The sequence below is a fragment of the Humulus lupulus genome, chromosome 9, assembly GCF_963169125.1.
Source record: "Humulus lupulus chromosome 9, drHumLupu1.1, whole genome shotgun sequence".
NCBI classification, from domain to species: Eukaryota; Viridiplantae; Streptophyta; class Magnoliopsida; order Rosales; family Cannabaceae; genus Humulus; species Humulus lupulus.
In genome coordinates this window covers 26,951,383-26,979,363 of record NC_084801.1, presented here as the reverse complement: position 1 = coordinate 26,979,363, position 27,981 = coordinate 26,951,383, and the positions used below count along the sequence as shown (strand labels likewise).

The 27,981-nt window shown below is 41.2% G+C and overlaps 1 protein-coding gene across 10 annotated transcripts; it reads right to left on the bottom strand.

The window, feature by feature from the left end:
- Positions 1-427: 427 nt before the first annotated feature.
- On the bottom strand, positions 428-27,981 carry LOC133800456 (uncharacterized). Of its 10 annotated transcripts, XR_009876477.1 has the most exons (7): positions 27,640-27,946; positions 27,426-27,519; positions 22,088-22,534; positions 16,080-21,868; positions 13,342-13,578; positions 13,129-13,221; positions 12,718-12,968 (listed from the first exon to the last, which is right to left on the bottom strand). XR_009876477.1 is itself a non-coding variant. In XM_062238419.1 (5 exons), the coding sequence occupies exons 1-5, from the start codon at positions 27,778-27,780 to the stop codon at positions 574-576; spliced, it is 654 nt and encodes a 217-aa protein (XP_062094403.1). In that variant the 5' UTR covers positions 27,781-27,916; the 3' UTR covers positions 428-573. The 10 variants fall into 10 exon arrangements, 3 of the variants coding, with proteins under 3 accessions (XP_062094403.1, XP_062094404.1, XP_062094401.1); XR_009876481.1 differs by lacking the exon at positions 27,426-27,519 and having other exon boundaries at positions 27,640-27,981; XR_009876478.1 differs by lacking the exon at positions 22,088-22,534 and having other exon boundaries at positions 27,640-27,940.

Sequence of the window (27,981 nt, the reverse complement as noted above, 5' to 3'; positions counted from 1 at the left end):
TGTATGACGTAATATTCACAAACAATACACATAACACTAAGCACAATATAGCTCTACATGCATAGTTAATTTTCCTACCTGAGTCCCGAGTTGACCGTATAGTGCGATTTCGAGAATGATCCCCTAAACCTGAGCATTAGCGGTAAAACCTAGTCACAATGAAATAATAATGAATTTACATCAAACCCTAAACCAATTAAAAACTTCAGAATAATATTCTAGCCTCCGCGACCTCGAATTCTACTAAACTTGGTAGTAGAATCTATCCCGTTCCCTTAAGTTTGGGTTCTCGAGCTTAAAACTGTAACGCCCTACTACTCAGGGAATGTTACACTGTGTATTTTAAATAGTGCTAAACTCGCTAAACAAGTCATTTGGCCATAATCGTGTAATTAAATGTGATTAAAGGTTTATGGTTAAATTTTTTTGTTAAGTATACAAACGTTTCAATAAAATGTTTACTGTATACTTGGGATCTCAATATACATTTAAAAGGTAAATTATAATAAAAGAGTTACAACCTACCGGCCTAAGCGGAAAAAATAGGGTTTAACCCTAGTTCTTCTTTAAACCCTAGACCATGGTGGCCGAGCAGCCGCATATGTACACATCGTCACCTAAGCTTTTCCAACTCAAGGATGGTCCAACTTTCTTTTCCCATTTCCTGCACCACATAGCACCCGTGAGCCGAGACTCAGGAAGAAAACTTAAACATGCTCATAAGCAGTTAATAATATGTTACTGAATCCTAATAAGCATGCCTAGCAATAATAACCCTACTCATGCATGCAGACAAGTACAAATAAATGATTATGGAATCATTCTGGCTCAACGCCCTAGGATATGGGAATAATGAGTCACCTTGGAGCCCTTTGCCCTGTCCTCTGTATAACCAGCTTTGGAGTTGATCTAGTGTACTCGGCGCTAAGTTGTCTCCAACCAATAAACTGGTCAGGCATATGATGCACTCCTAGTTAGGCTAGATCATATGGACTAGCGCTTAGCGCACTATTGCCCTGCTAGACTAATAAGTCAATGCCTTACGACCAACATTTAGTGTGTTAATGTTGTCCTTCACTAATAAGTAAATGCTTTACGACCAACACTCACTATGCTAATGCCATCCTTGACTAATAAGTCAATGCTTTATGACCAACACTCACCATGCTAATGTCATCCTTGACTAATAAGTCAATGCTAGGATATGGGACTAATAAGTCACCCTGTGTCCCTTGGCTCTATCCTCTGTATAAGCTTACCTGGCGATGACCAGCACCCCACGTGCTAAGGCCGTTCTTAACTAATAAGCCAATGTTAGGATATGGGACTAATAAGTCACCTCGAGTTCTTAGCCATATCCTTTGTATAAGTGTATTTGGCGCTTTTGGTTAGCTTAACCAATACAACTAGCACTTAGCGCACTATTTTCATCCTTCACTAATAAGTCAATGCTCTTCAACCAGCGCTCAACTCTATTTCCGATCTTGACTAATAATTCAATGCTTTTCGACCAGCGCTATTGTCGACCTTGACTAATAAGTCAATGCTTCCTCAATAAAGATAATGCAAACAAACATATATCATATGTCAAATATCTAGAAACAAAGCATTCAACATGCTTAATCAATAATCATAATCATAATCATGCACATTTACAGAGACTCAAGCTCTCATCAATTCCATATTCAACATTTAGGCCATGCCATAACACATGTATCACATGCATCACATGTATCACATACTAGGTGTAATTTTTTTACCTTTGGTACAAGCACAAATTACCAATAAATGACACTCGAGCACCATCCTGATTCTGAACCCCTAGCGATAACCTAGTCATAACCATAATATAGAATCCCATAAAAAATGAGTAAATAAAGAATTTCAGACTAAGTCCTAGCCTCCGGGAGGTCGAATCCTACCAAACGGGGTAGTAGGATTGATCTTGAGCCCTTAGGTTTAAGTTTCCACAACTAAAAACCCAACCTAGCCAAAATTCTAAGGCAGGCCGCAACTTGACCCTAGAGGTCGCGGTGCGCTTCCCAGACAGACAGCCTTTTGCCTGGGCTTCAGAACGCGGGCCGCGACTTGCCCCTTAGAGTCGCTGTGCACCCCCCAGGTGGAACCCTTCCTGGTCCTGAGTTTACATAACTCGCAGCATCCAAGAACAAGGCCGCGACCCAACCTTGAACCTAACCAGTTTCTCCATTTTTCCTATTTCAAAATCCTCCATAAACCTATAAAAGCATATCCAATTCCCAAAAACAAAGTTCCCAAACATCTTAATGGCCCAAAATCATCAAACACTGAGTTCCAATCAATTCAAAATCTCATCAAAATGTAAAATCCAATAAAAGCTTTAAAACTCGAAAGTTCAAAACATATAGCTTGGATTACCTCTTATTGAGTCGTTTCCCAGTCAAACCCTCCAGCAAACAATCTTCTAATATTTCCTAGAATCGTGACTCTAACCTTTCTAGAATCCAAGTCCTAAAACTCGAGTTTCCTTTGAAAATGTTAACAGGAGTTAAATGAACGAACGGGGGAGAGAGAGAGAATGTACCAAACGTTCTTTTTATTTCTAACAGGTTACTTCGAGCTTAAGTAACCTCAATCAAATCCCAATGCTTGAGATCCCAAAAATGCTCCCGGGATAAAATAGTCAAAATCCCCAGAATTCTCTCCTGATCTCACTAACTCCCAATATATCATCAAATAATCATTCCCATTACCCAATATCCCGATAATGTGTTAAATACCCAATATACCCCTTGACTCACACCGAGTCAAATATGGGTCCCGTTGTGACTTTTCCACTAGCTTGCTCCCTAAGATCGTCTCGTGCCGAGTAACCCAAATATATCCACATAATAACGTGGTCCAAATTCCCTCCCTAGTGTAAAAATAGGATTTTGGAACTTAAGGTAAAAAGTAACATTTTGCTTATTGTAAGATAAAAACTTGGTAAGTCTTGAAAACATATTTTGACCAAAAATATCACTTTGAGATTAGTGAGAATTGTTTTTATTAAAGAATTTTTATTCTTTCTAAAAATAAAAGATTTAATTTATTAATAAGTTAAAAAATTAAAAGAGGGTTTAAAATCCTATATATTGAGAAAATAATTAAATAAATTATTTTTCTAGTAAGTAAAGTTGATTATTTGACTTCGGAAAATTAACTAGTCAAGAGAAGAATTTTTTAATGATTTTCCTAATTAATTTAAAATTAGGCTATTTCCTTAAACCGGTTTTTAGATATTAAAACCTTAAGAAAAATAAATAGAAAATTAAGAGATTATTTTCTTGAAAAATAATTAAGAAATTTAATTAGTATTTTCTGGATATAATACCAGCTAAAATCTTCTATATAATTAACTTACTTTTGAAAGTACGGGTTAATAGCGATGCTTTTAAAGAATAAGATTTTTAGCGGATTGTTGGAAAATACTATTGTGATACCCGAGCCTAGGTGTCGAGACCATAGGATAGGTCTCCCTGAGACTTAGGGTTTAGTCTCAAATTTTTTTAGTATGAATTTCTTGAATGGGTTTTAAACCAAATAAGGATCATTAATCCTTACAAATGATTTTTTTTAAAATGAGCAAACTGCCCAAAATAATAATAATGAATTATGAAGTGCCATAATTAATCTGTGTATATTGTATGGATAATTACAGTATTGGCTAAGAATAACTGGATTATACATTCGAGGGTGAAATCTTGCTGAGAGCAAAGGACTCCAGGTAAGTCAACTTCTATTGTGTGGCTGTAACATAAAATGACTATTGTATTGTATGTTAGTATAGAGACACATGCACATATATACAGTGTCGTAGAAATTTTGCTTAGAGACGTTAGTCTAGTTGGTACTGATTCAGAAAATATGACCGGTAGATATTCGTCATATTCTAGACGGCTGATCCTCGTCACACTGCTTAATTTTATTTATGTCCAGTTCATATTACCGCGGCGAGTGGCCAAGAGGTGAGGATTGCTGGTTTAAACCTAGGGGCACCAAACTGAATGGGACCTAGGGGCCCTCATGCTTACTTAATCAGTGAATGGTTAGAACTTGAACAAGTGCTCTGATAAGTTATTCTTGGATAGTAGTCGTGTATATTGGCCATTCAGTGAGAGTGCCTAGAGATACTAATGGTTGCCAAGTTTGAGTGAGGCTGAACACCCTAGGGGTAACTGCTCACCAGCACTACTGATTAACATAGAAGTCTCTCCAAACTCGTGTAACTTCGATTACACTCTTGGATAAGTAGTGATGCCCTAGGTAACTTGATGGTTACTCTTGAGAGGGATTTACTCTTGGATAAGTAGCGATGCCCTAGGTAACGCGATAGTTACCCTTGATGGGGATATTTATTGGCTAGATCTTAGTGTTGAGATTCAGTTCTCTCTTACAGATTAGCATTTATGCTGGAGGACGTGTTATGCCCGAATTATTGGAAATTGTCGAGCATTGGTCTCGAATTATATTGTTATATATTATATCTGCTTACTCTGGGATTTTCTGAGTGCAGGGATTTATAGGTTTATATGAAATAGTTGTGATATGTTATATTTGTTGGTTTTGGGATTATTCTGAGTGTAGGGATTTATCTGTTTATAGGAAATAGTTTGTCATTGGTTATTAGGCATGACCATAAGTTTGCTAGGATGCTTTTGCATTCTTGAAATTGATTGCGTAGGGTCCGAGTGGATCTGGAACCCTAATTTTTGTGAGCAATTGTTATCTGTGGACAGTAACTTGGTCAGTGACCACCTATCTTCTCTGCATGCTTTTGTTTTTAAATTTGAACTTACTAAGCGTTTTCGCTTACCTAGTTGTTTCCTGTTGTAGGTAAGAATAAGGGCAAGGCAGAGCAGTGAGTGCTGGAGTCTACCTTGCGAATGTACATGTGGACCGACCTTTTTGGGAAGTCATTTTGTTTTGGAAATGTTGTGTTATTTTCATAAACTAGGCTCATTTTACTATTCATAAAATATGTTTGTATCAAATGTTAAGTATGGCCATACGACTTTTTAAAACGTTTTTTTTATACGGGTTTTTGAGACACTTTTGTTAAATGAGAACATTTATATTTCCGCATTATCGAGTCTTGAAAATCTGGGTTGTTACAACCGATGAGTGCCGAAAACTAAAAGACGAGATCAAAGGCCTGATCTCGAGAGGACATTTCAGACAGTATATAAGAAGCCAAAATACCAATCAAGTGTCATTTGGATAGAGGGCAGCTTCTTCGCAACCTGCCTAACAAAATAACACCTCCCAAACAGGGGAGGATGATCGACCCCCCCCCCCCCCCCCCCCAATAGATGGGGAGGATGTGGTAACCATCTCTGGAGGACCACCCCTTGCTGGATCGGGAAAAAATGACCAGAAGAGATATGTGAATGAGCTCAAGACTGAAGACGGTTCCCCCTATGAGCTTGAACCACAAGCTCCAAAGCAACAAAGGGTTGAATTTCAACCCATTACTTTCACGGAAGAAGATGCTTTGCATGTTTAGTTTCCCCATAACGACCCTCTGGTCATCACCCTTCAGCTTGCTAACAAAATGGTGCGTTGAGTCTTGATAGACAATGGGAGCTCAGTCAATATCCTTTATAAGGCCACTCTAGAAAAGATGGGACTCACGCTTCGAGATTTGAAAGCCTATGCAACAACGTTGTATGAATTTTCAGGAGAAAGGATTGCCAGCACGAGATCCATCAAGTTCCTCGTAACCTGCGGAGACTTTTCAGTCTCGGTGACCAAGATGATGGAATTCATAGTGGTGGACACCCCGTTGGCCTACAACGTACTGCTTGGGAGACCAGCCCTGATTGGGCTGGGCACAGTGTCATCTGTTAGGCATTTGGCCATCAAGTTCCCGACGCCTAATGGCATTAAGACGCTGAAGGGAGAGCAACTCGCAGCACGGGAATGCTATAGCATTTCCATGAGAGGGGAGAACTAAACAAGTGCATAACCACTTGTAGTTATTCGAGAAATGGATAGATCCATCTTCGAAATGGAAGAAGAGATCAACCCTAGGGTTGAAGAAAGGGCCGATCTCGAACCAATAGAAGAGCTTGAAGAAATGAAGCTCGATGAGAAAGATACCATGAGGATGGTAAAAATAGGGAAAAATCTTTCTGAAAACGCAAAATAGAAATTAACTTACTTTTTGAGAGAAAACCAGGATGTGTTTGAATGGTCACACTCGGATATGATAGGGATCAGTTCGATTATTATAAGCCATGCACTCAACATAGATAAGAGCTTCCCTCCGAAGCAACAAAAAAGGAGGCTTCTAGACGACGATAGAAAGAAAGCTCTGAAAGAGGAGGTCAAGAGGCTAAAGGCAAATTGGTTTATTCGAGACGCTTTCTACCCTAATTGGATAGCCAATCCTGTGCTGGTTTCGAAGCCCAACGACAAGTGGAGGACCTGCATTAATTATTTGGAACCTCAACAAAGCATGTCCCAAGGATTGTTTTCCCTTCCCTCGAATTGACCAGCTCGCAGATGCCACTGCAGGTCATGACATCATGTCATTCATGGACACATATTTTGGATATAACCAGATAGCCATGCATGCACCCGACCAAGAACATACGAGCTTCATGATTGATAAGGGTTTGTACTGTTATATTATTTCATATAATATAATATTATATTAAATAATGTGACAAAATGTGATTTGTCACACCTTGTAACATATTATTGAGAGTCACAAAATTGGGCACATGTGTGTGTCCAAATGTGACATATTTTGGAGTTACAAAATCAGTTACAAATTTGTAACTCCCAATAATGTGTATATTATATGTTACACATTTGAGATTGGATTTCATAAAGCCATAAGAGAAATGGCTGATAGAGATGTGATTTTTAACTCCCATATTGTGTATGGAAGTTACAAAATCAAGTGGGAATAAATTGGAACGTTTTGGAAAAAACTTAAAAAATTTGTTGATGAACTTGACTGAGCGCCGCGGCGCCTGGAACAAGTGTTGCAACCTTAGTGGCTGAACTTGACTGAGCGCCACGGTGCCTGGAACAAGCGCCGCGGCCCTAGTGGCTGACGGCTTCTTTGAATTTCAGTTTTTATCCAATTTTGAACATTTCCAACAACCAAGTAACTTCCAAATCTCTATTTTAATTCCATAAAACATCCAATTAAACATTGGTAACAACCATGGGGGTTGGTGGAATTTGAAATTCAAAGGGGTATCTCAAACTCTATAAATAGGAGCCTAATGCTCACTTGTATGACACACCATTTTTTTTCCACAAAGCACTTGGCTGAAAAATACACCAAAAGGCTTGATAATTCCAGAGAGCTATTTCCTAGAGAGATCCCTTAGTGCTTAGAGAATAGGGGGAAATAAGCTTTTGGACAAAGGTCTTGAACCTTGTTCAAGTTGATGATCCCCACTACTCTACACTTTGGTTGTGCGAGAGTTTGTTTGTGTTTTCATTCTTTTGTTCCTCTTGTTCTTCTTATTTACTTGTATTATTATAGTATTGAGTTTGTAATCTTCTTCTTCTACATCTTTTTATTTACTTGTATTTTGAGCAATTGAGTTGTAATACTTATTTAATCAATATTATCTTGTCCATTGTATTTTTGCATAGAGTTGTATTTGTTTTTTCCATAATTCCATTGAGTAACCTGTGCTGGTTTCGAAGCCCAACGACAAGTGGAGGACCTGCATTAATTATTTGGAACCTCAACAAAGCATGTCCCAAGGATTGTTTTCCCTTCCCTTGAATCGACCAGCTCGCAGATGCCACTGCAGGTCATGACATCATGTCATTCATGGACGCGTATTTTGGATATAACCAGATAGCCATGCATGCACCCAAACAAGAACATAGGAGCTTCGTGATGGATAAGGGTTTGTACTACTACAACGTAATGCCTTTCGGGCTCAAGAATGCAGGAGCCACATACCAAAGATTGGTGAATAGGATGTTCGTTAAGCAGATAGGGAATAACATGGAAGTTTATGTGGATGATATGTTGGTCAAGTCCAAACATAATTGTAACCATATGGATGATCTCGTTGAATGTTTTGTTGTGCTTCGAAAATACAATATGAGACTCAACCCACAAAAATTCTCATTTGGAGTATCCTCGGGAAAGTTTCTCGGATTTATAGTGAATGCTCGGGGTATAGAGGCTAATCCCAACAAATTAAAGCATTAATTGACATGCCCTCACCTCGAAAACATAAAGATGTTCAGATCCTAACTGGACGAATGGAGGCCTTAAGTAGGTTTATCTCAAAATCTACAGATCAATGTCTTCCATTCTTTAATCTTTTGAGAGGGGGCAAGAAGTTTGAATGGTCAGACGAGTGTGTACTCACGTTCTAGAACCTCAAGAAACACCTTGCCGAGCCACCAATCTTGTCTAAACCAACCACAGAGGAAGTCTTATACTTATACCTCGCCACAATCGAGCATGTGATTAGTGCAGTACTTGTCCGGGAGGATAAGAAAGTACAAAAACCCGTATACTACGTCATCAAGAGGTTACTGGTGGCAGAATTGAGACACCCATTAATGGAGAAACTACCTTTGAGTCTAATCCACGCATCTCGAAAGCTTCGACCCTATTTCCAAGCACATCCTATCCATATGTTAACTTATCAACCGTTAAGACAAGTATTGTCCAAGCCCGAAGCATCCGGGAGGTTTTTGAAATGGGTTGTCGAGCACAGAAAGTTCGAAATCACCTATCATCCTAGAACAACGATCAAAGGACAGGCGTTGGTAGACTTCATTGTCGAATGTAGAGGGATCTCCAACGAAGAAGATGTAACCCCAGGCCACGAGTTGTGGAGACTTTACGTCGATGGGTCCTCTAATGAAAAAGGGGGAGGGAATCATTTTGATCACCCCGATGGGAAATCGCTTCCATTCGGCGTTAAGGTTTGGCTTTGAGGCATCGAATAATGAGGCGTTGTTAGTAGGTCTTCGGATAGCCACCGAGCTTAAAGCAAAGGCCATCCACTGCTACAGTGACTCTCAATTGGTTGTTAACCAGGTCCTGGGTGAATATCAGGCTCGTGGCATAAAAATGTCCGCCTACATGGAGAAATTTAAGGTAGCATTTGGGGATTTTGAGTTCGACGCTATAGAACAAGTTCCCAGGAACAAAATTCGAATGTTGATGCATTGTACATGCTCCCCACGAAAAACGAAGTTGACACACTCAACGTGGTTCCAGTAGAATTCCCACCAGTTCTGAGCATAACTAGGCCTGAAGAGGAAGAAGTAAACATGATTGACTCGCAACCCACCTCGATGACCCATATAGTTGACTATCTCGAAACCGGGAGTCTCCCAGCTGACCGGAAAAAGGCTAGAAAGCTAATGTATAAATTTCCAAGACATACCATCTTGGAAGGAAAATTGTACATAAGGGGATACTCCATGCCACTACTTAGGTGTGTAATTCCCCCAAGGAAAAGAAGATTTTCGAAGAAATCCATGAATGGTTTTGTGAAGACCACACCGGGGGGCATAGCCTATCAAAAAAGGTGATTAGGCAAGGATATTTCTGGCCAACAGTCAAGGAAAACTCATTCGAGTATGTTAAGCATTGTGATAAGTGTCAACGGTTTGCTTCGATACCGTGAGCTCCACCCACCGAGCTTACCATGATGAGTTCCCCATGGACATTCGCGATATGGGGAATTGACCTCATAGGCTCCTTGCCAACCGAAAAAGGTAGAGTAAAATATGTTGTAGTCGCTGTCGACTATTTACAAAATGGATCGAAGCCGGAACCTTAGCAACTATCACCTCAAAGAAAGTCCTAGATTTCGTAGTAAGAAACATCATTTGTAGATACGGGATGCCTAAGAAGATTGTGTCGAATAATGGGACCCAATTTGACAGTGATTTTTTACACACTTCTACGAAAAAATGGGATAATTAAAAGTTTTTCCTCCGCAGCTCATCCCCAGGCAAATGGCCAGGTTCAAGCAGTAAGTAAGACTCTAAAGAGTTCTATGAAGAAAAGGCTAGAAGAAGCTAAGGGGTGATGGTCGGAGGAGCTACCTCAAGTCCTGTAGGCATACAGCATACCCCGTTTTCCCTGGCTTATGTATGTGAGGCCATGTTGCATATCGAGGTCGAAATCCCAACTATAAGGCATGACGCATATGATCAACCCTTGAACCAATCCCAGCTCGAAGAAAGTTTGGACCTTATCGAAGAAAGAAGAAACAAAGCCCTGCTAAAAAATGTTGCATACCAACAATAAAAGGGTCTTGACCTAAACCTCACTCCCGGGACCCCGAAATGTACCCAAACGGTGAGTAGATTCGATCTCAAGCCTTAGGAATTGAAAACTTGAGCCAAAAGCCCATAAAAATGCCCAAAACACGAATTTGGAAAAACAGGGTAGCGGTGTAGTGCTACCCCCCTAGTGCCCCAGTGCCCTTGCCAGAGCTGAAACCCCTTAGGCTAGCGCTGTAGGGCCCACTATGGGCGCTGTAGTGCTACAACTAGGGTTTTCAACCCTGGTTTTTCGCTCCTTCGACACCACAATTTCTAACCTGAATAACAAGCTTCCAAACCTCATTTTAAGTCCCAAATGAACCCAAAAACCATCTACACATATCCTAGGCATCATAACCCAAGTAGCCCTAGCCAAAAACTCCCATCAATTCCCATTATCCAACCTAGAAAACCAAGCTGAAATCTAAAACAAAAATAAAGCAAACCAGAGTTTTTAATGGCTAGAAACTTACCTCAAGCTCAGTTTAGAACCCTCTTCAATGGTGGAACATAATCCCAAGCCCTCAAGGTCCACTTCACTAGCTTGAATCCTCAAAAGAAGCTCAAAAATCCAAAGAGAAAATGAAGAGAAATGATGTACGGGAGAGAAAGATAGGACACTCTGTTATGGCAAGCTTCTACAGCCTTCAATGGCTTAAGTATATATTAGGGTGAAAAGACTAGAGTGCCCCTAGGATATTTAAGAACCTTTAAAGGCTCCCAAGGGTAAAACCATCTGTTCCCGCCTATTTCGTTAATAATAATTAACACCCCCCAATTCCCGTTATTCCCAAAATTCTCAAATACCAATAAATCATATTCCGTTAACCTTTAATTCCCGACAATGCTCTAATCACCAAATTACCCTGAGACTCACCCCGAGCCTCGAACTTAATCCCGTTATGACCAAACCGTTAACTTGCACTCAAAGATCGTCTCATGCCGAATGGCTCGAACAAATCCACACTATAATGTGGCCTCAACAATAGTTCACCAACATGCATACAAATATACAATTACGCCCTCAACATGTCAAATTACCAAAATGCCCCTATCATGAAATGTAGACCCACATGCATGCATTTAACATCATATTATAATATAATTAACATAAACATGCATATAATCATTTAATGGCATAATAAATCAGTTATGGCCCTCTCGGCCTACTTATCCAACTATTAAACCGCATTAGGGATATTGGGGCATTATAGCAAGACCAAAGAAACAAAAGGAAAAGACTCAAAATGTGACGCCCCACGTCACTATGGCTGCTTTCTGGAATGACGACTGGCCATACAAACCAACACGAGTCTTTCCAGCGTGCTTTGTCCTCACTCGCACGCTTCCTGGGAAAACTTCCCAGGAGGTCACCCATCCCTAGATTACCCCAGGTCAAGCACGCTTAACTTTGGAGTTCTCAAGTGTTGGGCTACCGAAAAGAAGATGCATCTTGTTGATATAGGTAGTACCCATCAATCCATTTAAGCCCTCTTCAACCGTGTAGTCCCATACCTACACAGTCTTAGAATCATCACACTTGACCTTCCCCAGGCGGTGTGGGATTGCACAGCTTACCTGGTCTTTCCCCTTACGGATCACAGGATTCTGCCTGTCACAATCACCCCCCCCCCTTATGGGCCCGACGTCCCCGTCGGCCACACTTCCGGCTGGGTCAAGGCTCTTATACCATTTGTGACGCCCTACATCACTATGGCTGCTTTCTGGAATGACGACTGGCCCTACAAACCAACACGAGTCTTTCCAACGTGCTTTGTCCTCACTCGCACGCTTCTTGTGAAAACTTCCCAGGAGGTCATCCATCCCTAGATTACCCCAGGTCAAGCACGCTTAACTTTGAAGTTCTCAAGTGTTGGGCTACCGAAAACAAGATGCATCTTGTTGATATAGGTAATACCCATCAATCCATTTAATCCCTCTTCAACCGTGTAGTCCCATACCTACACAGTCTTAGAATCATCACACTTGACCTTCCCCAGGCGGTGTGGGATTGCACAGCTTACCTGGTCTTTCCCCTTACGGATCACAAGATTCTGCCTGTCACACAAAATGTCGGATTAAGTGGCGCATAAAATGAAATTCATCTTGTAAAACCATTATTTTTGCTATAATTTGAAAAAAAATTTATGTAGAAAGAATAGTTGTCATTGCAATGTTTTTTTATGCAGGAAATTTGACTGTCATTGCAGTGTATTTTGAGAGGTTTTTGAGTTTTATTTTTTGTTTGACAGTATTGTGTTTTCAATTGAAAAAGAATGTAACGACTGGTACCTTTTGATATGTGCTTGAAGTGTATGCAGAAGGTTATTTTAGTTCAGTTTTTTTTACTGCATTATCATTTAAATTCTGACAATTGCTTTAATGAAAATAGAGAAATAACTAAATTGTTAAAGAAACATGTGGGGGCAAATTGAAATGATTCTCTTCATTTTATTCAATGCTTCAGAGAATAATGTAACTTGCTATATTATTGTTTCTTAAAATCAAGTGTATTCTTTTTGGTTTGTCTTACTTCTACTTTTAGTATCAAGATAACAAAAGAAACAAAAGTCTGCTGCTTAAATATAAACTGCAATCTCATTGAAAAACAATAATATTTTTCACACCCAAGGGCAAAAATATAGGTAGATGTGGAGTAATTCCCTCATGAGCTGTCAAAACAAGAAACAAATAGAACATCAGTTACAACCAACTCAACAAGCCTAACAAATCTAGATACAACATCTAATTAACCCAACCATTTACAACAACATTTTTTTTTGTCTCATGTATATATATATAGATGTACTTAGATCTAAGATGAGATATTACCTGAAAATTCTGAAGAGCGAAAAAAGGAAAGAAAGGGGCTGTGAGTGTGAGGCTTGACCACTCTTGTAAAAGGGGTTCACCTCTTGGTTGACTCTTGAGAAGGAAAAAGATACAGAGAGAGTTTGTAAGAAAGGGGTTTATTTGTAAGGGTTCTAAGAAGAAAAGAAATACAGAAAGGGAAAGGAAATACTGAGAGAAGGAAGGAAGGATTACCTGTCAAGACTGTGGCATGGATTCCTTGATCATTGATGTACCAAATTGAATGTCTAGTGCATATCTGAGCTTCCCTAGGAGAGCTTAATGAGGACGTAACCCAGATTGGGGTAAACCTCGATAAAATTGTTGTCTTGCATCTTCTCTTTATTTTTCTTTCTTCTGATTGCTTTAACTTGTTGATTGCTTCTGATTTCTGAATGGTTTGTGCATGAGTTCTCGAAGTCTTGTTCAACTCTGCATAGATAGAAGTTAGGTCAAAGGTTTTAATCTATTAGCTGAATATTCATTGAACTCTGTGGTCATTTTGGTCCACACACGTGATAGTTGAAAGGTCATTTGTGACCTTGGTTTTGCTAATGTGTTTGTGAGTTGGTGTAGGGCAGAAAAGTCAATTTTTTCCCTAAAGTGGTATCAGAGCCAGGTTCTTGGCTGGAAAATTCAACAATTACAGGGAGGCACTCAAAGATTCAAGACTGAACAAAAGGAAACCAACAAGACTAATCAAGTTCTTGGCCGGTCTAAATCAGAGGAGTAACAAGTTTAATTGTTTTCTTTTTCATTTGATTCAATATGAGTAACATTAAATTAGATACTGACAAATTTGATGGCTTGGAAGATTACAGGATTTGGAGGAAGAAAATCAGAGCACTGCTGGCTTAACAGAAACTATTAAGGGTTCTTGATGACCCTATTGAATGGTCCGAGAATACTACTAAAACTCAAAAAGAAGAATTTCTTGAAACAGCCACTGGTATAATGATTTTTAACTTGTCTGATTCTATTATCAGGTTGGTGGACAATGAGGATACTCCAACAAAGATTTGGAAGAACAGTTTCAGCAGAAATCACTTACAAACAAAATTTTCTTGAATGAGAGAATCTTTGGGTTCAAGATGAGTCATTCAAAGACACTTGAACAAAACTTGCATGAGTTTCTAAGGATGCATATAGAGCTAGAAAATTCTGGAAAAGAGGAGGCATTAAGTGATGAGAATCATGCCATTATTATTCTCAACTCTCTGCCTGAATCATACAGAGAAGTGAAAACTGCCATTAAATATGGCAGAACTGAAATTACTTTGGAAGAAGTAATCTCAGCTTTAAAGTCAAAAGATCTGGAGTTGAAAAATGAGAAAATGGGAAGTTCAAGTGGAGAACTAAATATGAGTCATGGGAGAAATAATAAGAGAAAGCCATGGCACAACAGAGGAAGAAGTCACAGCAGGGGACACCATAAAAACCACAACAACTATGAAAGGGGAAGATCAAGTTCAAAGGGTCCAAATGATTCTAAAGGATGCAATCATTGTGGAAAACCAAGGCATTTTAAAAGGGATTGCTATTTCTTACAGAGAAAGACCAAGAACAAAATAGAAGGCCAGAATACAGATTCACAAAAATCAGATTACCACTCATCAAGACACAAGTCAGAGCACCAAAATGCAAACCTTAGTGATGGCTATGACAGTGGAGAAGTTTATGTGACAACATCTACATTCAAAGACGATTGGATCCTAGATTCAGGTTGTACTTTTCACATGACTAATAATAAAGATTTTCTTGTTGATTGCAGGGAATCGAGAGGTGGAAAGTAGTGCTTGGAAATGACAAGACTTGTCAGATTGAAGGATCAGGCACTGTAAGTTTTAAAATGTTTGATGGAGTGGTAAGATCATTGACAAGGGTAAGGTATGTCCCTAACCTATCTAGAAATTTAATTTCTATTAGTGTTCAAGATGACTTGGGTATTGTAAGTAAGATTGATTCAGGTACCATGAAGCTCAGTAAAGGTGCTATGGTGATAATGAAAGGCTACAAGAATGATGAGTTGTATTATATACAAGGTGAACCAATCACAAAATGCAACAATGCAGTAGCCAGCAACCCTGAGGACACTAATGCTGTAACACCCTACTTCCTTAGAGCCATTACTAAGTAAGTTTAAAAACGTGCTTTTAACTCACTAATCGAGGTTTTAGGTCAAACAATGTAATTAAGCCGTAAACAAAGGAAAAACATTAGAGATAGTAATCTTTCATAGTAAACCATAAAATTTTTGCACTTGGGATCCCAAAATACAGTTTAGAAACATTTACAACATAAAAACTGTATTAAGTCGTCTAAACGACAAAATCTAAATTCATCACAAACATCTCCCAAAATCCTCTGGCTGTGGCTGCCAGGCTGGCCAAACATGTACACCCCGCCTCACGCCTGCTGTACTCATGGTTGGTTGATCTTCTCCTTACCCTTACCTGCACCACAGAGCATCTATGAGCCGAAGCCCAGCAAGAAAACCCACAAACAGATAACATATGCAACACATAAGTCAAGCATAAAAACAGGCCACCAATGGCTAAACACATACGACCTAGCCATCCCAGGAGTTTACTAAGCCCTGGGTTCGCGGACCACGTTGTAAGGATATCCCAGGTATCCTTTTAGGGACCCGCCCTGGCAGCTCGAGCTCTACGTGCTCAACGCTGCTCCCGACCCTTTGCCGATCTCGGCCTTGCCCTCAAAGTGCCCAACGCCGTTCCCGGCCCCTCGCCGTTCTCGGTCTACACCGTTCCTAGCTCTTGCCATTCACTCATAGAATAACACACATAATATAACAAGCAAGTACAAAATTCCAGCATAAACAGATAAAGGGCTATGCCCTGCATATCAATTCCATTAAAACACATTGGGCTCAGCCCTGCACACAAGCTCTATGGGAACAAGGGTTTTCTTACCTGAGTTCCGAGCTTTATGAGCACCGATGCCCCGAGCACAGTCCTCTAACGTGAGCCTCGCCGAAACCCTAGTCACAACACATTAACAACGTCCATCCATCAAATTCTAATCCAATAAATAAATTCGAGCCATAACCCTAACCTCCAGGTCCTTGAATCTTATCAGTCCGGGTGATAAAATCCACCCCGAGCCTTACCCCTTGAGTTCCCAAACCTAAAATACCCTAAAAACTCAAACTGGCACTAAGGGTCGTGGCCCCACCCACAAGAGCCGCGGCTAGCCTCGAAACAGAGGCTAGCACCTCACTGACCCCCACACAGGCAGCGGCGCGCCCACCAGGCGCCGCGACGCGCATGAGCTTCTCGGCCTCCCATGGAAGCGCGCGCACACGGGCCGCGGCGCACCCCTCCTAGGGCCACGACTCTCACCTCCGAACCCATAATTCCTCATCAGTTTTCTACCTTTTCTTCAAGCCAATCCTCACCAAAACCAGACTAACAATCCTAGATAATTAACACCATCATTCCAGCTCAATAATAGCACTAAAACCCCATTGAATCCTACTCCAAAACTCAGCTAAGGCACCCAAAAGTAGACCAAACTTGACCAACATGCAATCCTCAAAACCAACAGAAATTCAAGACCAAATCTTATTAATTAGAACTTACCTCTTACTGAATTAAGCTTCTGAACCAGTTCCCCCTATGCCTCAATCTTCAAGCTTCAAGTCCCTAGAGTATCCCAGCTGAAATCCCTTTAATTCCTAGCCAATTCCTCTGAGTTCCCTTTAAGTTTTACCTTAGAGAGTGAAAGAGAGAGAGAGGCAAGAGCTATCTTCAATTCAAGGGAAATATGTGTCGGTTTCCTCAAGTTTCTAAACAATTCTCCCTTTTTGTTTTATTTGACTTAAGTCTAAAGGGTTACCTCAAGGCTCGGGGTACCAAAACGTCCTCGAGGGCAAAATGGTAAATTTCTCAAATATTCCCGCATAGACATTCTATCCTTGAATATATCTCCAAATATTTATTTTCATGTCCCGATAACCCCATAACTCATCTAATACCCAAATTACCCCTCGACTCGCCCCAAGTCCGAATCTCTACCCCGTTGTGACACTCTGGCTAACCGCTCCCCAGAATTGTCTCAGATCGTGCTGTACAGACATATCACATATATACAACATTTATCTCATTTATCACACTTATGCCCCTAATATCCAGACGGGGCCCACATGCACATTTAACTCAATTAAGCATGCATCATAATCATATATTCACATAAATCCACATATAAGCATATTAAATCACTTATTTCCCTCCAGGCACACTAATCAAGGCCCTAAGCCTGATTAGCAAATTCGGGTCGTTACAACTATCCCCTCCTTACAGAAATTTCGTCCTCGAAATTACCTGAACAACTCGGGGTACCACTCCCTCATCTCTGACTCAAGTTCCCACGTCGCCTCCTCAACCTTGCTGTTTCTCCACAGCACTTTCACCAAGGCGATGGTCTTGTTCCTCAAAACCTTATCTTTTCGGTCAAGAATCTGAAACGGTTTCTCTTCATAGGATAAATCCTGATCAAGTTCCAAATTCTCAAAACTTAAAACATGCGTTGAATCTGACATATAGTTCCGGAGCATGGATACATGGAATACATCATGAACCCCTGATAAAACTGGAGGCATCGCTAATCTGTAAGCTACCTCCCCAACTCATTCCAGAATCTCGAAGGGGCCAACATACCTGAGGCTCAACTTACCCCGAACACCAAACTGTTTCACACCCCTCATGGGTGAAACCCTAAGGAACACATGATCACCAACCTGAAACTCCACGCTCCTGCGTCTCAGGTCTGCATAACTTTTCTGTCGACTCGGGGAGGCGAGCATACGCGCTCTAATCTTCTCAACTGCCTCATTGGTCCTCTGAACCATCTCTGGACCCAAATACTTTCTCTCACCGGTCTCATCCCAATGAATTGGTGATCTACACTTCCTTCCATAAAGCATCTCGTACGGAGCCACACCAATGGTCGCCTGATAACTGTTGTTGTACGAGAATTTGATCAAAGGGAGATACTTACTCCACGATCCCCCAAAGTCAAGCACACAGGCTCGCAGCAGATCCTCCAATATCTGAATCATCCTCTCAGACTGCCCATCCGTCTGAGGATGATAAGCGGTACTAAACCGTAACTGCGTGCCCATAGCCTTCTGCAGACTCTCCCAGAACTTGGAAGTGAAGGTGGGGTCTCTGTCCGACACTATCGACCTTGGAGCCTCATGAAGTCGAACAATTTCCTTTACATACAATTTCGCGTACTGCTCCACAGTATAAGTTGTCTTAACAGGCAAAAAGTGGGCGGACTTGGTATACCTATCCATAATCACCCACACTAAGTCATGCTGTCCCACAGTTCTCGGTAAACCAACTACAAAATCCATAGTAACATCTTCCCACTTCCACTCTGGGATCCCCAAAGGCTGCAATAACCCCGCTGGCCTCTGGTGCTCAGCTTTAACCTGCTGACAAGTTAAGCACTTAGCCACATAATCCACCACATCCCTCTTCATGCCCGACCACCAATACAGAGTTCTCAAGTCCTGGTACATCTTTGTCGTACCCGGGTGCAAGGAATAGGGAGTGGTATGCGATTCATCCAAGATTTCTCGCCGGATATCAGAATCCATTGGAACACAGATCCAGCTCTTATACTTCAAGAATCCCATCTCTGAGATGGAGAAGTCCTTTGTCGCTCCGACTAAGGCATTCTCCCTATGGCCTCGCAACTGAGAATCCTTCCCCTGTGCTTCCTTGATTCTCTCAAGGAGTGTAGACTGAAGAATGATGTTGGCCAACTGACCAACCACCAACTCTATACCTGCTCTGGTCATCTCCTCAACTAACTTATCAGATATCTGCCTTGAGCTAAACAACTACCCTGAGCCCTTCTGACTCAATGCATCAGCCACTACATTAGCCTTCCCAGGATGGTAAAGGATATCACAATCATAATCCTTAACCAACTCCAGCCACCGCCTCTGGTGCATATTCAAGTCCTTTTGGGTAAAGAAATACTTTAGGCTCTTATGGTCGGTGTATATCTCACACTTCTCACCATAAAGATAATGCCTCCAAATCTTAAGCGCAAACACCACCGCTGCCAACTCCAAGTCATGCGTAGGATATCTCTGCTCATATTCTTTCAACTGTCTCGATGCATAGGCTATCACCTTGCCAGCTTGCATCAACACACCCCAAACCTTGCCTGGATGCATCATAGTAGACCACAGACTTTTCATTCTTTGTCGGCAAGCTAAGTACTGGCGCAGTAATCAATCGTCGCTTTAGTTCCCCAATCTCTGACCGCCTCAATCTTACTTGGGTCAACCAGAATCCCCTCCTTACTGACGATATGGCCCAGAAATGTAACTTGTGGCAACCAAAACTCACACTTACTGAACTTAGCATATAACTTATGCTCCCTCAACCGCTGTAATACCAACCGCAAATGCTGCTCGTGCTCCATCTCTGACTGAGAGTACACTAAGATGTCGTCGATGAATACGATCACAAGCTTGTCTAGATAATCCTTGAAAACCCTATTCATCATGTCCATAAAAGCTGCTGGGGCATTGGTTAATCCAAAGGATATAACCAGGAATTCATAATGTCCATACCTCGTTCGGAAAGCAGTCTTTGGTATGTCCTCCTCTTTAATCCTTAGCTGATGGTAACCTGATCGGAGATCTATCTTGGAAAACATTGTTCTTCCCTGTAGCTGATCAAACAAATCATCGATCCTAGGCAGTGGATACTTGTTCTTAATGGTTAACTTGTTCAGCTCCCTGTAATCAATACACATCCTAAGGGACCCATCCTTCTTCTTAACGAACAATACTGGAGCACCCCATGGCGAGAAACTCGGTCTGATGAACCCCAAATCAAGTAACTCCTGCAACTGAATCTTCAACTCCTTTAATTCCGCCGGAGCCATTCTATAAGGTGTCCTAGATACTGGCTCTGCTCCTAGTACCAACTCTATAACAAAGTCAATCTCCCTCTAAGGCGGTAACCCTGGCAAATTCTCTGGAAACAAATTCGAAAACTCACACACCACCCTTGTCTCACCCGATCCACTGACACCACCCTAGAAGTATCCACAACGCTTGCCAGGAATCCTATGCAACCTTCCTGCATCAGGTCCCTAGCCCTTAGGGCTGAAATCATTGGTACACGCGGTCCACTAACTGACCCCACAAACACAAAAGGTACCTCCCCTTCTGGTTCAAAAGTCACCATTTTGCGCCTACAGTCAATCGTTGCCCCATACTTGGATAGCCAATCCATTCCCAAGATCATGTCAAAGTCATCCATCTCTAGCTTAATCAAATCAACAAAAAATTCCCTACCATCTACCTCCACTGGCAACGCCCTAATCCACTTCCTAGAGACTACCAATTCTCCTGTTGGCAACAAAGTCTGAAATCCACTAGCATACACACCACTAGGTCTACAAAGCTGATCTATCACCCTAGCAGATACAAATGAATGGGTAGCCCCTGAATCAAACAATGCAGTATACAAAGAACCAGCACTAGAGATATGACATGTCACCACTGAGGGGCTAGCCTCCGCCTCAGTCTGTGTCAAAGTGAATACCCTGGCAGGAGCAAGACTGCCACTCTGCTTCTGCTCCTCCTTCTTAACTTGAGGGCAATCCCTCCTCAGATGGCTGGCACTCCCACAAACAAAACAAGCCCTGCTCCTGCACTCACCCTGGTGTCGACGCCTGCACCGTGGACACATAGGGAAACTCCTCCAATTATCACTGCCACCCTGACGGCCAGTAGAAGCACCTCGCACTCTCCTATCAGAAATAGGAGGAGTAAATGAATCTGGAACCCTTCTTTTCTGCTCACTGGGGCCACTGCCCCAACTAGACCCAACAAAAGGAGGCACCGCCCTCTTGGCATCGCGCCTAACACCGCTGCCCTTCCATATCCGATCCTCAGCCCTCTCTGCAGTAAGGGCCTTATCCACCGCTTGGCCATAAGTAGTAGTCGCTGGATCCAAGGTAATATTCACATCGCGGGTGATCATGACATTCAACCCCTGCACGAACCTATCCCTCCTGGACGCATCTGTCGGCACTAGATCTGGCGCAAACTTCGCCAATCTATCAAACTTTATTGCATACTCTGTTACTGTCGATCGATTCTGAGTCAGGTTGATAAACTCATCAACCTTCGTAGCTCGTACTACCACAATGTAGTATTTCTCATTAAAGATACTCTTAAATTCCTCCCATGTCATGACTGCAACATTCCTCTGCTGACTCACCACATCCCACCAGATGCGAGCATCATCCCTAAGCATATAGCTCGCACAAGCAACCCTTTCACTTCCTTCGACCCTCATAAAGTCTAAGATCAAGGAAATCATGTTCATCCACTGCTCTGCCAGTAGTGGGTCTGATCCACCCACAAAGGTAGGAGGTTGTTACTTCCTGAACCTCTCATACAAAGGTTCCCACTTATTCTCCAAAGCAAACTGAATTGGCACCGACGCTGCAACCTGCTGCACTGGCATCCCAGTAACTTGAGGCGGGGCCTGCTGCCTCATCTGTCACAAATCTTCCTCTGTTCTCTGTAGTCTAGCCTCCATTTCGGCCAATATCTGTTGCCAGTTCTGTGGGGCAGGTGGAGGGTCCTGACCCTCATTGTCATCCTCGGCCCTACTGTCGCGGAGTCCAGCTGATTGTCGAGGCATCTCAACAAATATGCCTGCAACCAACGACGCTGTTCATTAGGCATGATAACAACATCCAAAACCACCTCCCAGGCACATCAGTAATCCACACATAATAACTCATATAGCATATAACACACAACGGGTCGTGCCCTAGCATCATGCATATGTTAATTCATTCATCATGCTCTATACAAAATAGGCAGGCAAACAGGGTATGCAAAAACATTTTCAGACATATCAGCCAATCTTACCAACCAACCCTGAGTTAAGTCTGTCACTGACTGCATGTGTACATGTTCGGTCAATCTCTAGAACCAATAACCTTGGCTCGCTCTGATACCAAGTTGTAATGCCCTACTTCCTTAGAGTCATTACTAAGTGAGTTTGAAAATGTGCTTTTAACTCGTTAATCGAGGTTTTAGGTCAAACAGTGTAATTAAGCCGTAAACAAAGGAAAAACATTAGAGATAGTAATCTTTCATAGTAAACCATAACAGTTTTGCACTTGGGATCCCAAAATACAGTTTAGAAACATTTACAACATAAAAATTGTATTAAGTCGTCTAAACGACAAAATCTAAATTCATCACAAACATCTCCCAAAATCCTTTGGCTGTGGCTGCCAGGCTGGCCAAACATGTACACCCCGCCTCACGTCTGCTGTACTCATGGTTGGTTGATCTTCTCCTTAACCTTACCTGCACCACAGAGCATCTATGAGCCGAAGCCCAGCAAGAAAACCCACAAACAGATAACATATGCAACACATAAGTTAAGCATAAAAATAGGCCACCAATGGCTAAACACATACGGCCTAGCCGTCCCAGGCGTTTACCAAGCCTTGGGTTCGCGGACCACGCCATAAGGATATCCCAAGTATCCTTTTAGGGACCCACCCTGGCAGCTCGCGCTCTACGTGCTCAATGCTGCTCCTGGCCCTTTGCCGATCTCAGCCTTGCACTCAACGTGCCCAACGCCGTTCCCGACCCCTCGCCGTTCTCGGTCTACACCATTCCCGGCTCTTGCCGTTCACTCATAGAATAACACACATAATATAACAAGCAAGTACAGAATTCCAGCATAAACAGATAAAGAGCTATGGCCTGCATATCAATTCCATTAAAACACATTGGGCTCAGCCCTGCACACAAGCTCTATGGGAACAGGGGTTTTCTTACCTGAGTTCCGAGCTTTCTGAGCACCGATGCCCCGAGCACAGTCCTCTAACGTGAGCCTCGCCGAAACCCTAGTCACAACACATTAACAACGTCCATCCATCAAATTCTAATCCAATAAATAAATTCGAGCCATAACCCTAACCTCCGGGTCCTTGAATCTTATCAGTCCGGGTGATAAAATCCACCCCGAGCCTTACCCCTTGAGTTCCCAAACCTAAAATACCCTAAAAACTCAAACTGGCACTAAGGGTCGTGGCCCCACCCACAAGAGCCGCGGCTAGCCTCGAAACAGAGGCTAGCACCTCATTGACCCCCACACAGGTCGTTGCGCGCATGAGCTTCTCAGCCTCCCATGGTCGCGCGCGCACACGGGCCGCGGCGCACCCCTCCTAGGGCCGCGACTCTCACCTCCGAACCCAGAATTCCTCATCAGTTTTCTACCTTTTCTTTAAGCCAATCCTCACCAAAACCAGACTAACAATCCTAGATAATTAACACCATCATTCCAGCTCAATAACAACACTAAAACCCCATTGAATCCTACTCCAAAACTCAGCTAAGGCACCCAAAAGTAGACCAAACTTGACCAACTTGCAATCCTCAAAACCAGCAGAAATTCAAGACCAAATCTTATTAATTAGAACTTACCTCTTATTGAATTAAGCTTCTGAACCAGCTCCCCCTATGCCTCAATCTTCAAGCTTCAAGTCCCTAGAGTATCCCAGCTGAAATCCCTTTAATTCCTAGCCAATTCCTCTGAGTTCCCTTTAAGTTTTACCTTAGAGAGTGAAAGAGAGAGAGAGAGGCAAGAGCTATCTTCAGTTCAAGGGAAATATGTGTCGGTTTCCTCAAGTTTCTAAACAACTCTCCCTTTTTGTTTTATTTGACTTAAGTCTAAAGGGTTACCTCAAGGCTCGGGGTACCAAAACGTCCCCAAGGGCAAAATGGTAAATTTCTCAAATATTCCCGCCTAGACATTCTATCCACGAATATATCTCCAAATATTTATTTTCATGTCCCGATAACCCCATAACTCATCTAATACCCAAATTACCCCTCGACTCGCCTCGAGTCCTAATCTCTACCCTGTTGTGACACTCTGGCTAATCGCTCCCCAGGACTGTCTCGGATCGTGCTCTACAGACATATCACATATATACAACATTTATCTCATTTATCACACTTATGCCCCTAATATCTAGACGGGGCCCACATGCACATTTAACTCAATTAAGCATGCATCATAATCATATATTCACATAAATCCACATATAAGCATATTAAATCACTTATTGCCCTCCAGTCACACTAATCAAGGCCCTAAGCCTGATTAGCAAATTCGGGTCGTTACAAATGCAATACTATGGCATAGAAGATTGGGACACATCAGTGAAAAAGGCTTACAAATCATGAGTGAACAACAATTATTAGGTAAAGATAAGGTAACTAAAGTTGACTTTTGTGAATATTGTATTCTTGGAAAACATCATAGATTAAAATTTAAAGATGGAATACATAAATCTAGAGGCATTCTTGACTATATACATTCTGATTTATGGGGACCTGAAAAGGTTAATACTCATGGGGGCTGTTCTTATTTTATGTCAATAATAGATGATTTTTCAAGAAAAGTTTGGGTTTTCTTACTTAAAAATAAAAGTGAAGCTTTCCAAAAATTTGTTCACTGGAAGGTACTAATAGAAAACCAAACAAATAGGAAAATCAAAGTGTTAAGAACTGATAATGGCCTAAAATTTTGTAATGATCAATTGAATACTTACTGTCAAGATAATGGGATCCAAAGGCATAGAACAGTTAGACTTACTCCCCAACAAAATGGGGTGGCTGAAAGGATGAATAGAACTATACTAAATAAGGCTAGGTGTATGTTAATTAACTCAGGTTTATCAAAGGGGTTTTGGGGAGAGGCTGTTTTGACAACAACATATTTAATTAATAGATGCCCCTCTAGTGCCATAGAACTTAAGACACCTGAAGAAAAATGGTGTGGGAAACCACCAGATCTAACAAATTTAAGGGTTTTTGGTTGTGCAGCTTATGCACACCAAATTATTGGGAAGTTGGAACCTAGGGTAGTAAAATGTGTATTCTTGGGGTACCTTGATGGTGTTAAATGGTACAGATTATGGGTTAAAGAAAAAGGGGGATTTAAAAATCCTATATGTAGAGATGTTATATTTCAAGAACATGTTTTTCCCTGTTTATTTGATACTAACCCAAGTGCAGGAATACAAGTTACTAACCCTGCAGGTTCTACATTAGTTTTTCAACCTGATAATATTCAGGTGAAACATTTATACCCAGAACCTGATGCTAATCAGGTGGAACCAGTTCAGGTGGAACAAGCTGCTATTCAGATTGAAAATGAAGCTGAAAACATTGCTGAAAATAAAGGGGTGGACCTAACAGAATACCAGCTGACCAGAGATAGAATTAAGAGAACATCTAAGCCTACACAGAGATTCAGCTATAATATTTGGGATGAAAAAAATGCCTATGCTTTAGTAAGTACTGCTGACAGTGCATGAATGAACCAGTTACATATGAAGAAGCGATTTCAAGCAAAGATTCAAAGAAATGGGTCAAGGCCATGGAGGAAGAAATGGAACTCTGAAGAAAAACCTAACTTGGAAACTTACTAGCAGACCTAAAGGAAAGAGTGTTGTGGCATGCAAGTGGTTGTACAAACTTAAAGAAGGCAGAAATAAAGAAGAACCAATGAGATTTAAGGAAAGATTAGAGGCAAAGGGATTTACACAGAATGAAGGGATTGACTATACATAAATATTTTCACCAGTGGTAAAATACAAGACTATAAGGATTATACTGTCTCTGGCAACTCAATTCAACATGGAAATAGACCAAATGGATATTACTACGACATTTTTACATGGAGAACTTGAGGAAGACATCTACATGGAACAACCTAAAGGATTCGAACTTAAAGGGAAAGGGGATCTTGTTTGCAAGCTAATGAAGTCGTTGTATGGACTTAAGCAGTCTCCTAGGCAATGGAACAAGAGATTTGATGCTTTTATGACAAAACAAGGGTTCACAAGAAGTTATTTTGTCACTTGCTTATATTTTAAAGGGACTCAAATTAATGAGGTCATCTACTTACTGTTGTATGTAGATGATATGCTAATTATTAGCAAGGAAAGGTCTAAAGTTAACATGGTAAAAGGTGTACTCAAATCTGAATTTGAGATGAAGGATCTTGGAATAGCTACCAAGATATTAGGGATCACCATATCAAGAGACAGAGGAAAAGGAAAGCTAATGCTGAACCAGGAAGACTATATTCACAAAATCATTGAGAGGTTCTCAATGAAGGATGCTAAGTTAACAAAGCAGCCTATAACAAATCAGCATCAACTTTCTAAAGAACAGTGTCCCAAGAATAAAGAAGATCAGGATTATATGAGAAAGGTTCCTTATGCAAATGCAGTATGCTCTATTATGTATCTAATGGTGTGCACTAGACCTGACCTTGCATATGCAATAAGTGTGCTAAGTAAATATATGTCTAACGCTAGAAAAGAACACTGGCAAGCTATGAAATGGCTATTCAGATATTTGGTTGGGTCAACTAAAGTTGGTTTGGTGTATAATAGTCAACAGGCAAGAACTACAATTGAAGGCTATTGTGATGCAGACTACGCTGGCGACAGAGACAGTGGGAGATCTACCTCAGCTTATTTTTTCTTAATAGGGGGAATTGTGTTAGCTGGAAAGTACAATTACAGTCAGTGGTTGCTCTTTCAACTACAAAATCAGAATATGTTGTTACTACAGCAGCTATTAAAGAGGCCGTATGAATAAGAGGCTTAATGGAGGAACTAAAGCTACTTAAAGGGACTCCTACAATTTACACAGATAGTCAAAGCTGCATACACCTATGTAAGAACCCAGTATTCCATGACAGAACTAAACATGTTGAGATCAAATACCATTTCATCAGAGATAAAGTCACACAAGGATTGATCCTAATAGAAAAGGTCCCTACTGAAGAAAACCCTGCGGATATGGGAACTAAAGTTGTATCTCTAACTAAGTTCAGACACTGTATCGATTTGTTGGGGATCGATCATGGAGGATAACTTAGGGATCTATTGAGCTAAGACCCTCAGTGAAAGAACTGCACTAGACCCACAGCTCATAAGGGAATGTAGGTGGAAATTGTGGAGTAAATTCCCTCATGAGCTGTCAAAACAAGAAACAAACAGAACATCAGTTACAACCAACTCAGCAAGCCTAACAGAATCTAGATACAACATCTAATTAACCCAACTGTTTACGGCAACATTTTTTTTTTTGTCTCATGCATATATATATATATATATATATATATATATATATAGATGTACTTAGATCTAAGATGAGATATTACCTGAAAATTCTGAAGAGCAAAAAAAAGGAAAGAAAGGGGTTGTGAGTGTGAGGCTTGACCACTCTTGTAAAAGGGGTTCACCTCTTGGTTGACTCTTGAGAAGGAAAAAGATACAGAGAGAGTTTGTAAGAAAGGGGTTTATTTGTAAGGATTCTAAGAAGAAAAGAAATACAGAAAAGGAAAGGAAATACTGAGAGAAGGAAGGAAGGATTACCTGTCGAGACTGTGGCATGGATTCCTTGATCATTGATGTACCAAATTGAATGTCTAGTGCAGATCTGAGCTTCCCTGAGGAGAGCTCAACGAGGACGTAACCCAGATTGGGGTGAACCTCGATAAAATTGTTGTCTTGCATCTTCTCTTTATTTTTCTTTCTTCTGATTGCTTTAACTTGTTGATTGCTTCTGATTTCTGAAAGGTTTGTGCATGAGTTCTCGAAGTCTTGTTCAACTCTGCATAGATAGAAGTCAGGTCAAATGTTTTAATCTATTAGCTGAATATTCATTGAACTCTGTGGTCATTTTGGTCCACACACGTGATAGTTGAAAGGTCATTT